The sequence below is a fragment of the Lolium rigidum genome, chromosome 6, assembly GCF_022539505.1.
Source record: "Lolium rigidum isolate FL_2022 chromosome 6, APGP_CSIRO_Lrig_0.1, whole genome shotgun sequence".
Lineage (NCBI taxonomy): Eukaryota > Viridiplantae > Streptophyta > Magnoliopsida > Poales > Poaceae > Lolium > Lolium rigidum.
This window is the reverse complement of record NC_061513.1, coordinates 137,208,372-137,222,691: the sequence shown is the minus strand read 5'-3', so window position 1 is coordinate 137,222,691 and position 14,320 is coordinate 137,208,372. Positions and strand designations below refer to the sequence as shown.

Sequence of the window (14,320 nt, the reverse complement as noted above, 5' to 3'; positions counted from 1 at the left end):
ACCAACAACATAATAGGAAAAATTATTTAATTGGCTCATCAAGATCTTCTTGTCCATCTTATCTTTACACACAAAAAAACTTAGTTTTACATTGGATGCTTTTTATCAGCTACTTAGATTTTTTTTTTCTTTATTCTTTTTGTAAGGTGTTAAGAGACAATCTTTTATATCTTCCACAGGGTTTATAGGAAACAGATTCAACATCCACATTATCAAATTAGTATGATTATATCCTTCATGAAAATTATTTCACAACTTTGTTATTTAGCATTGTATATAGTTTTAATTATTTTCCCCCACAAACTTGGTCAAAGATAGATTTTTTTAGTAAAATAGCAATACACCTTATAGAAAGAACAAAGGGAGTATCTCTTATAAGTACGAAAAATTGCAAAACTGATAAATACTAATACTGTACAAAAATATACATATTTGACAATGGGTTCTTATATATACATGTTACTATTATTTTGCCAAAACATGTTTGGAATATTTTAATGGTAATATTTCACTTTATTATGGGATAAAAATGTTGCAGAAAGCTTCCGTCATTTCCATGGAAAAATAGATGTGGAATGTAAGTACGGTAATATTGCAGAAGTGATATGGAAACTTTTTGGCGAAAAGGAAATAGTGTTTCCGGCAGAACATAGGTGGAAACGGAATTCCGGTTTTCAACTAAGATGGAATTTCCGTCTTTAGGTTTCATGCGCAAGGCTGAGTTCAAGAATGCATTATATGATAAGTTCAAGTCAAACTTTTAAAGCGGCTCATCCCAAAACTAGTGACCACGTAATCCCTTCATGCATTCTAGGAGGCTTCCACAGCTCTACCTTCCTGCATTCTCTAGTAAATCAAGCACCATGCTAGAATTAGGGAACAGTTTTTTTTGAGAAAAAATTAGGGAACAGTTGATATGCTTGAGTGCTTTAGATTTTATTTCATAATTCATGGGTTTTATTTTTTCGGCAAACATCTGAATCTCTTGTGTTCGTGATATATGTTTACAACAATATCTGCTTTCATTTTTTTTTGAGGTTTCTATGTTATTTTTTACGAAAAGAAACAAATATGGCAACGCTCGGTTTGGTTCGTTTCTGATACGTTTTCATCCTACGCTTTACCAATATAAGTAATTTTATCCACGTTCAATAGTTGAACTGAATAAAGTTTGATGCCACACTTTGTAGTCAACTAGTATTTGTTTATGAGTCAACAGAATATATTAAACTGCTTTCCGCAACAAAAGAATCTACTGGGATCTACATATTGTCTACATAGACAAAAAAAACTGATTTCAACAATTCAGTCCTTACCACAGTTGGGTTGGGCCTTGGACTGCATCTAGGTTTGTACATTCCTGCAGAGACTGCAGTGATGTATACGGGAACAGGCCAAAATCTGCTCGGCTCCATTTCAGTTTGATTTGAAACGAAACTGAATTTGGAGTAATCCAAACAGTGGTCTATAAGTGGGCCTTGTTGTGAAGTGTACAAGTAGATTGCCTAGCCCTTTCCATCAGTTCGGACTTTTGGTTCAAGTGGCTAGTGCATGAAGCTTAACATGGTATCAGAGCCCCAGGTCTCAAGTTCAAATCCTGACTTTCACATGGTTTTCGCAATTAAGCCTAAAAATTGTTGTTGCCCCCCTCTATAGCCACCGCTGTTTCGGTGTGCTCTTCTTCTTTCACGTGTTGACTTTCTCTTCTCCCGTCACACGCGAGTGGGGGTGTTGTGAAGTGTATATGTGGATTGCCTAGCCCTTTCCATCAGTTCGGACTTTTGGTTCAAGTGGCTAGTGCATGAAGCTTAACTATATGTGGATTGCCTAACCCTTTCCATCAGTTCGGACTTTTGGTTCAAGTGGCTAGTGCATGAAGCTTAACATGGTATCAGAGCCCCAGGTCTCGAGTTCAAATCCTGGCTTTCACATGGTTTTCGCAATTAAGCCTAAAAATTGCTGTTGCCCCCCTCTTTAGCCACCGCTGTTTCGGTGTGCTCTTCTTCTTTCACGTGTTGACTTTCTATTCTCCCGTCACACGCGAGTGGGGGTGTTGTGAAGTGTATATGTGGATTGCCTAACCCATGTGTTCAGTGAATTCACGCGATGTGATGGCTGCTAAGTGCTAACAACCTGCCACACCACGGGAAGGTGGATAACCTGTCCGGTGACACAACGATCGTGACCGACCATGCTGTTTGATGCACAACGCCATGCCAAACTTGCCACCAAGGTCGCGATGAGGCTGCATTAGCTGCACAAGATTGCAGTGCAATACCAGAACGGGGATGTGAGAGAGGCATTCAGAAGCGCATATATTTTCCTTGATGTCATGCCTCAGTGCAAATTGCAAAACAACACTGGAACAACACAAGTGTTCCGTAGTATTTGTGGCTAGAAATTGGCACGTAACAGAAGATATGTTTTCTTGAAGCTGTGGTAATTGAGGTCTCATTCCTCGGTCAATTTTTACAAAATTGTTCACACAAGTTCAGAAAATATACTACCTCTGTCTATAAATAGATGTCTTAGATTTGTCAAATACTAGATGTATCTAGTAACTAAATAGTGTCTAGATACATCAAAATTTAACAAATTGAAGGCATTTATTTATGGACAGAGGGAGTAGAAAGTTGTAGTGCATTTTTTTTTTTTGCTGGAGGTGGTAGTACAAATTTGTTCATATAGTGCAAAAGAACTGTACCGGATATCTTTGGAGCTCAGATAAAGTTTGTTTAACTATGAAGAAGATTGTTGCTTGGAACGAATGCTTTCGCTCGGCTTTGAATTAACAAAGCCTTGTACAACCATCGAACTCATCTTAAACACTTCACAATAAATATAACTATGCATCACTTGTATGCATGAAATATTTTTGTGTTCGGTTCAGCTTTGTGTGTTTATCTTTTAGGTCCTACACTCGCTGTAAAAACTGTGCAATAAATAAAACTATGCATCAATGGAGGGAGAAGCCAGAGTTTTTCCCTTTCTGAAAAAAAAAGACTGTTAAAAACAGCTTTTTCTCACAAATATGCAATCAGGTGCGAAAGTTTGTTTTATGGAACAGGAACACCCCTCGGAAGTCAGAACTAAGACCTATCCAAAATGGAAGGTCCAGAACTGTAGAGCACTTCGAGGACCACTTCTTTTGAAAGATGCTTTGCAAAAGCCGATCGCCTTATCTGAACATAATTAAGGTGGAGCCATAGTGATCACCAGAACTCTGAAAGATCATAGACATGACATGACATGACAATAGGAATGGAGAGCTCAAATCAAGCAGTCTCGCAATAAGGGTAAGCGCATATCAATCTTGTGGTTGTTTTATTTATAAAGCGGGGCGAAAGTCTATTTAGACGCAACGCTGTATGTCCTGCCTAGCAGTAACATCACTACCAGGCGGGAAAAAGGAGCTCCGACCAACACTGGAACGGTATGCGTAACCAGAGAGGTCTCTGGTTACATATCAACAGCAGGAAGACCAAGGAAGTCACTGAAGGAGTTTATACAGAGCTACAGATACCAAAAGTTGTTAGTCGACCAAAGATTCCTGAATTCCCTGAAACATAACGCATACACGATGACAAATATAACTAGCCAAATTGCCAAAACAACCAGATAACAATATGCATATGCTTGTGTTTTAAAACCGAGTTGCTTTGATCATACAACTCTTATGCCTGTGGCTACCAATATGAGTTGCACTTGGTTAAACAATTAATCAGAGACCTATAATCTTCACCCACGAATACAACGTTATAAATATTTCTCTATTTGTTGGATTAAATTGGACTTTTTGACCTCTTAGAAGGAAGAGCGCAACAGATTCTCTTGGCTCGTCATGCTTCCAAAACCGTGGAAATAATTCATGAGTCAGCCTAGAAAATAGTAAGATATGTGAGAAATAAATAAAGAAGAGAGACCTTGGCCTTGGGATTTGACCCAGGAGCAGCGACAGTTGCACACGGTACACTATCAAGAAGACCACAGGTATAAGCAGGAAAGCTTCATCCTATTCAAATCGTGGTTGAGTGTAACAAGCTAAATGTGAAAGAGAAACATATGTAAATAACTGCTACTTCCTCTGTTCCCTAATATAAGACATTCTAATTTAGCTTGCCAAAACGTCTTATATTAGGCAACAGAGAGAGTAGTCGATTCAAACTAAATATTCAAGCTCATACAGTGCTTGGTTGGCCAAAGAAAGATTTACAGAACCTCAGAAAAAGTCCGCATCGCGCTCCCCACCAATAATATCCACAAATACAACTAAAGATTCATCAATCTGGGTACTGTTCCATAATCTAGTAAGTGAGAGTAGCATACTGCAGAAGTAAGAAAACCCTTCCAAGGAAATGTTAATCCATCTGTTCAAGTAGGGAGTACCTATGTCAGTACAGGTAAGTGCATCAGAGTTATGCTTATATTCCTAGCAGCCAGGCTAGTGCTCCGTATTAGAATGTTCACGAATATCAATTGATTTAAAAAAAAATCACGGTTTCAGAATGTTCAGGGATATCAGTTGATTTGAAAAATGTCACGGTTTTAGAATGTTCAAGGATATCAGTTGATTTGAAAAGTGTAAGTGGACCAAGCTGTGAAATGGGACCCGCCATCTGATGGAGGTTAACAAACCCATGTTGCTTTTATCTCCTGATTAAAACTTATGCAGCCTTTGAGCCTACACTTTTGACGGTTTACCCATGAGGTAACTGAACATACCAAGATAAATAGCACGGTGCAGAACAATCCATCAACCTAGAGTTATAAATTTTAAACAGGAAATGCAGTGCAACTTATTCCCTGGAATTGAAACAAGCGGTTGAATCAAATGCTGAGAAGTAGCAGAAAAATTCCTAGAGTAACAGCAATTGCTCATAATAGAGTGAGGAATAAAACTCAAAGAGTACGTAACACCAAGTGCTGATAATAGTATGAGAAATAAAAATTCCAACAGTAACACAAAATGCAATGCTGGTAATAATGAGGTACACCAAAGGTCCAGAACAAACGTGACATAGAGATATTAAAAACAAGAAGATCCAATGATAGATGTTACCTTGGATAACTTGCTTCCCAGCAATTTTTTCAGTCATGGAGCAGAACTTGCAAGAGATAACGCAAATGAACGATCTTCCACTCAAAGCAGCTTCTTTGGATGCTATGCAAATATGAATTGTGCAATGCAGCAATTATTTTATGCTGGCTAAGCAGATTCAACAGGTGAGCAACCATAAGAAGAAAGTGCAGACTTGCACAAGAGCACTTGAGCACCTCAGCGCTACAAGGAGAAGCAGAACTGAACTTTTTTTTTTTCTTCCAAATTTTCACATAGAAAACCCTGATAGATTAACACCCATGTACATAGGAGGATGATTACACCCCGCCACCTACCGATCACAAGCTGCATACAATTAGCAATCCCTACAAGCCCAATACCTAAATTCCTTAGCTTTAGCTACTCACCAACTACATCCCAACGCATGATCAGAGAGATACTACACTGAACTTGCTCTAGAGCATTCACCATAACAGACTAACAAGCTATGAAACAGACATTTTTACCCACCACGGACGAAACGAAACACGATTGGATCACCGGAAAAGAAAAGAGCCCTGCACATCTGAATCCCCTCCATTTGCCGATGCCGTGAAACTCCACCGTATTAGCAGTCACCTCTGCATAAGAAGAGAGACGCGTGTTGAGAGCCGAACCGAGGAAAAAGAACCCGAATCAGAGTCGCAAACGAAAGGATCCTATTTGTTCCTTACCTCCTCGATCTTGTACGTGTCCGGCGTCACGTCCGCGAGGCAGAATCCAGGGCACATCGACTGCAATTTCAACAGCAACGGAAGAAAAGTCGCGCAATTAAGACGCAAAATTCAAATTCTAGTAGGAAAAGGATTTGAAGAATTGGAGACGGGTGCGGGGGCGATGGATGGTTTACGTCAATCTGGCGCTGCAGGGTGCGGGGGCGCTTCTTGGGGCGGCGCGGGGGGCGCGTGCCGCGGAAGAGCGCGAAGTCGTCGGCGATCTCCTCCTTGGAGAGGACGACGGAGAACCCGCGCTTGCTGGTGGTGTCCGGATGGCGCGCGGGGTCCGGCGCCGCGGCAGCGTCGGGCGCGTCGTGGGAGGTTCCGAAGGCGCGCGGGGCGACGGTGGCGGAGCGGCGGGTGCGGAGGTTCCAGGGCCGCTGAGGGGGCCGCTGCTGGGTGGAGCCGTCGGCGGGAGGGCGGGCGTTCTCCTTGTCCGGGGACGGGGTGTCCGGGGCGGCGGGCGGGGGCGAGGAGGCGGGGTTCTTGGCGCAGCGGAGGAGGCGGTGCGTGCCCCAGCTGAGGGTGGGGAAGGAGAAGCTGTGGAGTCTCCTGCGGTGCGGTTGCGGAGGGGGCGGCGCGGGAGCGGGAGGACCTGACGGGGGAGAGGCGGGGTTGGCGAGGCGGTGGCGGTGGTGGTTGTGGTCCGCAGCGGCGGCCATGGAGACCATGGGAGGGGTGTAGCGCGTGGGAGGGTGGAGGGAAAGAAGGAGGCGGAAGGAAGGCGAGCGGGGACGGAGGGATGAGGAGGAATTGAGGAGCGGAGAGAGAGAGAGAGGGGAGAAGGTGGGATTTTTAAAATCGGGGAAAGGGGAATTTCTTTCCCATCCGCTCGCTGCGGGGACTCTTTTTCGGAATTCTTGTTTGGAGTTCCTCCGGTCAGGTGCGGTGGGTTTGTGTTGTGTTGTGCCGCGCGCGCGCGCGCGCGTGATTGGGACATCGATGTGGCGCTGGCGGGCGGCGTCGCCGTCTCCTCCCGTCGGGTGCGGGGCCGCGGGGGGCTTCGTAGGAAACGGACGTGGTAGGCATCACGTGTTTTTCCGGGTTACCGTCAGCTCCAGCCGCCGCCATCCAAGGTCATGGGACCCACCACGCCATGGCTCAATACCGATAACTCTTCCTGACTTTTTCTTTTCACATAACCCTAAACCACCTAAACCACACATCGAACGCCACAAATATTATTCTCCGGTGACTCTCGCCACAAAGGCCTAGGTCCCGGTTCCACTAAGAGATTTCCTTCGAGGCGAAAACCGGGTCTTACATAAAGGTTAGGGCATACATCCACAACTTAATTGGAGGCTCCCAACAAATCACCACAAAGACCTAGAATCCGTCTAGGGTTCCAAGAATCCAAGAGTAACAACCTTGCTTTCACCACCACGAATCTTCATGGAAAGCTCAAACTGATGCACCAAATTCAATGCTAAGAACACCACAAAGATGCTCAAATCCTTCTCTCTCGAATTCCAACAAAGCTACAAAAGCTATTGGGGGAATAAGAGAGGAAGAACAAATAAGAAAACACAAAAGACCTTCAAGATCTAGATCTAGTGTGTTCCTCTAACTTAGAGAGGATATTGATTGGTGGAAATGTAGAGCTAGATCTCCTCTCTCTTTTCACTCAAATGGGAGTAAGAATCATGGAGGGATTGAGAGAAAGAGCAAGCTACTCAAGAGCAACAATGGAGGAGAGAGAATGTGAGTAGTAACCAACCCAAAGAGGAAGAAGAGGCCTTTTATAGGTCCCCACGAAACATTACCGTTTAGGTCTTCTCGAGCCGGAAAATCCGCCCCAGGCTAAAATATCCGGCCCCCGAGATGAAATATCCGACCAAATATCCGCCGGGGGGGGGGGGGTATTCTGCGGCGACCCAGCATACCATTTCATGTTGTAGTATACAAGTCGTTGATATGATCTTCATGAAGGGACTTCTTCACAAATATCACATCCCTCAGAGTGCTACAACAGAAACATTGCATGTCATAACACTCGAGGTTATATTACAAACATAGTCTTGACAAGTTGGTATTCTCACAGGTCCGATGAGAACACCCTAAGATACTGAAGTACTCTTACAACTCACATAAAGATCAAACTGAGCTCGACAACTTATTTAAGTAAGCTACTACGCTGCTCGGCTCTAAGATATCTAGGGTAAAACACTACTCCTTCGCCTCATTGTTGTCAGCTCCGTAGACTATTCAGTAGTCCACGCCTTCCACTCTTCCGGACAGATCAGGTTCCTCGTAGACCAGCTCGTAGTCTCCTTCTAGTGCTCCATCGTTGGCCTCCACTTCATTGTCACAGTCTAGCAAGGGTGTCAAAAGAATGTGTGTATAGAAGTACTCAGCAAGTTCAAAAGAGAAAAGTTGTTTGATGCACTAGCTACGACCATTGATCAGAAAATCTCAGGTTAATGCATGTTTCGAAAACATTTATTCAAAAGGTTTATTTTATTCTGAAAAATATGCTCGCCAGTCTTCATAGGTTGACCATAAGTTCACGGAGTTCCTTTCCTGCCGTGTTCGTAGTTCCCTTCCCGGAACAGGGAGTGACAGCCACAATTCGATACACTCTGCAGAGGTGCGTTACTGTTCCCATAAGAGAACTTATCCTTGATACCAACCGAGACGTGTTTCTCGTCCACACTTCCTTGGTGTGGGGCCAGGTGTAAGATCCAAGCCAAACATTGCCTTCTCCGCGACCCTGCATACCCACCCTTTTGTCCCACTCACATATCCCCAGTAGAAATCTTCCAATGATACGGCTTTACCCCCGATATGCTATGTACAATCCATCATAGACGGTAGAGCGCTCTCATCCACATGGATGGGGATTTAAAAGGATTTCCCAACCTATTGCGGTGTTATCGCAACACCCAGCCAGGCTCTATCAAGTCCGTTGATATGCAGAAGGGAAAAGATACAGCTGACTTTCCCAGATCCATTATAGATCTCATGGTTAACGTGAAATGTACGGTGCTAGAATCACTAGAAGGCATTGGTGATTAGTCCTATACTAGTAGAACCCTTGCAATGTAACCTCCACCATATCAACACATACCATGGTTCCATTGCCCACCACATAGTCATATTCATAACTGGAAACGTAACATTTGATTTTCAATGCAGATAAGTATAGTACTTTTGTGGGTAAATTGATATAAAATAATCAAGATGACATGAGCAAGGGTGAACTTGCCCGGTGACTGTGAGATAATGCAGTTCGATGTGTTGAATGGAACCTGGACCTCGGGTTCTGTAAAGAAGCATCATTTTCCGGTAAGGACAATGTTATAAAATCCAAATGATGCATGCATGGGTGTATTATTTCATGTTGAATCCCTTACCCCGGAATATTGATTAAGATTTAGGTTTGAGTTAAGTATTTATGCCTTTGGCAGTAATTTATAAATCCTTTAAATCCTTTAACATGGTTTTCTTTTCTAAAAAGAAAAGGATTTAAGAGTAACAGAATTTTCCTTTCGAAAATATTTATTTCAAATAAAGAATTTGAAATAAAGTTTTCCTCTTTTTGAAAAGAAATTTTGGAATATAAGAATTTTTTTTTTGGAAAATCTTAAATCTTTAAAAGAAAAAGACTTGGAATAATAGAATTTATTTTGAAAATATTTGATAAACAAATATTTGAGTTCATTTGGAATTTTCCTTGATTTTTATATCAAAGGAAAATTGCAAATTGCAAATTTAAAATTCCAAGTTCATACTAAATTCAAAAATTCAAAAATTTGAAATCTTATTATAAATTCCATTTCTTATTTTATTCTGGTTAAGAATTATTTTTAATTCACTAATCTAATTTTTCCTGAATTTTTAGAGGTATTTATAATTATTTGGAATTTTGTAAAATTCAAGGGTTATTTAAAATGTAAAATGACTAAAATACCCATGGCCCATTTGGCCAGCCCATTTGGTCAGCCCACTTGGTCATCCCACCTGGGCCAGACCAAACTGGTTCGGTGGGAACTGACCGAGTTGGCCCACCTCACTCGCTCCCCTCTCTCTCGCGCGCGCAAACACTAACCCTACTCTGGTGATTCCCGTGGCGATGGCGTCGCCGCCACGGTCGCCGCCAAACTCCGGTCGTCTCCGGCGGTTCTAGGGTACGCCATTGGTCGTTTTCGACGCAGCGCGCGACGGCGCTCCTTTACATCCGCGTCGATCTGGTCTTCTCCTCCTTTGTTGGACGTGCGCGTGCTCGACCGTGCCAGACGCCGATGAGTTCATCGACGAACTCCATCGATATGCGCCTCCTGGACACGCCCGCGTGTTCGCCGCCTCCTTGCCGGTGGTGTGTGGCTTGGCACTGGCCTGGCCGCGGTTTGGTGCCGTGATGTCTACGCACGCTTCTATTCCTGTAGACAGTGTTGGGCCTCCAAGAGCAGAGGTTTGTAGAACAGCAACAAGTTTCCCTTAAGTGAATCACCCAAGGTTTATCGAACTCAGGGAGGAAGAGGTCAAAGATATCCCTCTCAAGCAACCCTGCAATCACAATACAAGAAGTCTCTTGTGTCCCCAACACACCTAATACACTTGTCAGATGTATAGGTGCACTAGTTCGGCGAAGAGATAGTGAGATGCAAGTGATATGGATGAATATGAGTGGTAATAGCAATCTGAATAAAATATGGCAGCGAGTAAACATGCAACAGAACAGTAAATAAACGGAGTTTCGATGCTTGGAAACAAGACCTAGGGATCGACTTTCACTAGTGGACACTCTCAACATTGCAATCATAATTGAATATAAATAAGCGCTTCACTATGCTATTCTGAATTACTCTCTGGCAAGATAACGAACACTAATTCATCATCTAGGCAAACCTTAAAGATGTATTCCCAAGTACTAATAAACACCCCACGCCGTCATCGTGAGCATTCATAGGAGGTACTAACACACCACAATTTCATAGAGACATCCAACTCAAATCATAATTTAGTGAACAAGTATTCTATGAAATATAGCCTAAGAGACCCACACGGTGCACACATCCTCACCTTTACACACGTGGGACAAGGAGTCTCCGGAGATCACATAAGTAAAATCCACTTGAATAGCATAACGACATCTAGATTACAAAGCTCATCATATGGATCTCAATCATGCAAAGCAACTCATGAGATCATTGTATTGAAGTACATGGGAGAGAGATTAACCACATAGCTACCGGTACAACCCTTAGCCTCGGGGGAGAACTACTCCCTCCTCATCATAGGAGACAGCAGCGTCGATGAAGATGGCGGTGGTGTCGATGGAGATGCCTTCCGGGGGGACTTCCCCGTCCCGGCAGGGTGCCGGAACAGAGACTTCTGTCCCCCGAATTGGAGTTTCGCGATGGCGGCGGCTCTGGAAGGTTTTCTGGTGTTTCATCAATCCGTGTCGAGGATTTAGGTCACGACGGCTTAAATAGGCGAAGAGTCGGAGTCGGAGGGGCCACAGGGGTCCCACACACTAGGGGGGCGCCCCCTGGGCCGCACCGCCACCACGTGTGGGGCCCCCAGGGCTCCCCTCTGGTCCCTCTCTGGCTCTCTGGAAGCTTCCGGGAAAAATAAGGTTCTTGGCGTTGATTTCGTCCGATTCCGAGAATATTTCCTTACTAGGATTTCTGAAACCAAAAACAGCAGAAAACAAGAACTGGCACTTCGGCATCTCGTTAATAGGTTACTTCCGGAAAATGCATCAAAACGATATAAAGTATGAATAAAACATGTAGGTATGTTCATAAAACAAGCATGGAACATCAGAAATTATAGATACGTTGAAGACGTATCAGCATCCCCAAGCTTAGTTCCTACTCGTCCTCGAGTAGGTAAACGATAAAAAGAATAATTTCTGTAGTGACATGCTACTTACATAATCTTGATCATATTATTGTAAAGCATATGAGATGAATGAAGTGATTCAAAGCAATGGTAAAGATAATGAGTAAACAAATGAATCATATAGCAAAGACTTTTCATGAATAATACTTTCAAGACAAGCATCAATAAGACTTGCATAAGAGTTACTCATAAAGCAATAAATTCTTAGTAGAAAGCTTTGAAGCAACACAAAGGAAGATATAAGTTTCAGCAATTGCTTTCAACTTCAACATATTTATCTCATGGATAATTGTCAACACAAAGTAATATAACAAGTGCAATAGGTAAACATGTAAGAATCAATGCACACAGTTGATACAATTGTTTGCTTCTAAGATAGAAAGAAGTAGGTAAACTGACTCAACAATAAAGTAGAAGAATGGCCCTTCGCAGAGGGAAGCATGGATTACTATTTTTGTGCTAGAGCTTTTCATTTTGAAAACATAAAACAATTTTGTCAACGGTAGTAATAAATCATATGTGTTATGTATAAGATATTCCTATAAGTTGCAAGCCTCATGCATAGATTACCAATAGTGCTCGCACCTTGTCCTAATTAGCTTGGATTAACATGGATTATCATTGCATAGCATATGTTTCAACCAAGTGTCAAAAAGGGGTACCTCTATGCCGCCTGTACAAAGGTCTAAGGAGAAAGTTCGCATTGGATTTCTCGCTTTTTGATTATTCTCAACTTAGACATCCATACCGGGACAACATAGACAACGAGATAATGGACTCCTCTTTAATGCATAAGCATTCAACAACGGATAATATTCTCATAAGAGATTGAGGATTAATTGTCCAACCTGAAACTTCCACCATGATTCATGGCTTTAGTTAGCGGCCCAATGTTCTTCTCTAACAATATGCATACTCAAACCATTTGATCATGAAAATCGCCCTTACTTCAGACAAGACGAACATGCATAGCAACTCACATGATATTCAACAAAGGTGTAATAGTTGGTGGCGTCCCCAGAAACATGGTTACCGCTCAACAAGCAACTTATAAGAAATAAGATACATAGCTACATATTCTTTACCACAATAGTTTTAAGGCTATTTTCCCATGAGCTATATATTGCAAAGACAAAGAATAGAATTTTAAAGGTAGCACTCAAGTAATGTACTTTGGAATGGCAGAGAAATACCATGTAGTAGGTAGGTATGGTGGACACAAATGGCATAGTTTTTGGCTCAAGGATTTGGATGCACGAGAAGAATTCCTCTCAATACAAGGCTAGGCTAGCAAGGTTGTTTGAAGCAAACTCAAGTATAAAACGGTGCAGCAAAGCTCACATATGAACATATTGTAAGTATTACAATACTTTGCATCGTCTCCTTGTTGTTCAAACACCTTAACCAGAAAATATCAAGACTCTAGAGAAACTAATCATGCAAATCTGATTTTAACAAGCTCTATGTAGTTCTTCATTAATAGGTACAAAGTACATGATGCAAGAGCTTAAACATGATCTATATGAGCACAACAATTGCCAAGTATCAAATTATTCAAGACCATATACCAATTACCACATGAAGCATTTTCTGTTTCCAACCAAATAGCAATGAACGAAGCAGTTTCAACCTTCGCCATGAACATTAAGAATAAAGCTAAGAACATATGTGTTCATACGAAACAGCGGAGCGTGTCTCTCTCCCAAACAAGGAATGCTAGGATCCAATTTTATTCAAACAAAAACAAAAATAAAAACAAACAGACGCTCCAAGTAAAGCACATAAGATGTGACGCAATAAAAATATAGTTTCACTAGAGGTGACTCGATAAGTTGTCGATGAAGAAGGGATGCCTTGGGCATCCCCAAGCTTAGATGCTTGAGTCTTCTTGAAATATGCAGGGATGAACCACGGGGCATCCCCAAGCTTATACTTTTCACTCTTCTTGATCATATTGTATCATCCTCCTCTCTTGATACTAGAGGTGACTCCGATAGTCGATGAAGAAGGGATGCTCTTGGGCATTCCCAAACTTAGATGTTTGAGTCTTTAAAATATGCAGATGAACCACGGGGGCATCCCCAAGCTTAGACTTTTCACTCTTCTTGATCATATTGTATCCCCCCTTGACCCTTGGAAAATTTCCTCTTCCACCAAACTCAAAACAATCTCATTAGAGGGTTAGTGCATAATTGAAAATTCATATATTCAGAGTAGGTGACATAATCATTTTAACACTTCTGGACATTGCAAAATCTACCGAAAGTTAAGGAACAAAGAAATCCATCAAACATATGCAAACAAAATACAGGTCAGCGTTTAATCAACAAACAGTAATAACTGCAGACGAATTTTAGAGGCACCTCAGACTTGCTCAGATGAAAATGCCCAAATTGGAATGAAAGCTATGTGACATATCTCAGGATCATCATGTACGTAAATTGGCAGATTTTTCTGAGTTACCTGCAGAGACTACTGCCTACCCAGACAGCAAGAAATCTGTTACAGAATCCAAATCTAGTATTGACTTTACTATCAAAGACTTTACTTGGCACAACAATGCAATAAAATAAAGATAAGGAGAGGTTGCTACAGCAGGTCAACTTCCAAGAGATTTTAAATATAAAACAAAAGTGCACAAGTAAAATAATGGTTGTTC

The 14,320-nt window shown here is 42.1% G+C and overlaps 1 protein-coding gene across 1 annotated transcript; it reads right to left on the bottom strand.

Annotated features, from left to right (window-relative positions):
- Positions 1-5,650: 5,650 nt before the first annotated feature.
- On the bottom strand, positions 5,651-6,485 carry LOC124667631 (basic proline-rich protein-like). Its single transcript, XM_047204898.1, has 3 exons — positions 5,949-6,485; positions 5,773-5,832; positions 5,651-5,679 (listed from the first exon to the last, which is right to left on the bottom strand). Exons 1-3 carry the CDS (start codon positions 6,483-6,485, stop codon positions 5,674-5,676), a joined length of 603 nt encoding a protein of 200 aa, XP_047060854.1. The 3' UTR covers positions 5,651-5,673.
- Between the last annotated feature and the right edge of the window lie 7,835 nt (positions 6,486-14,320).

Excerpts from the sequence above, each read along its gene's own strand:
- LOC124667631 (XM_047204898.1), bottom strand. The coding sequence starts at position 6,485 with ATGGTCTCCATGGCCGCCGCTGCGGACCACAACCACCACCGCCACCGC. Across the intron at positions 5,833-5,948 it reads CCCTGCAGCGCCAGATTGAC|TCGATGTGCCCTGGATTCTG; the intron begins GTAAACCATCCA and ends TTGAAATTGCAG.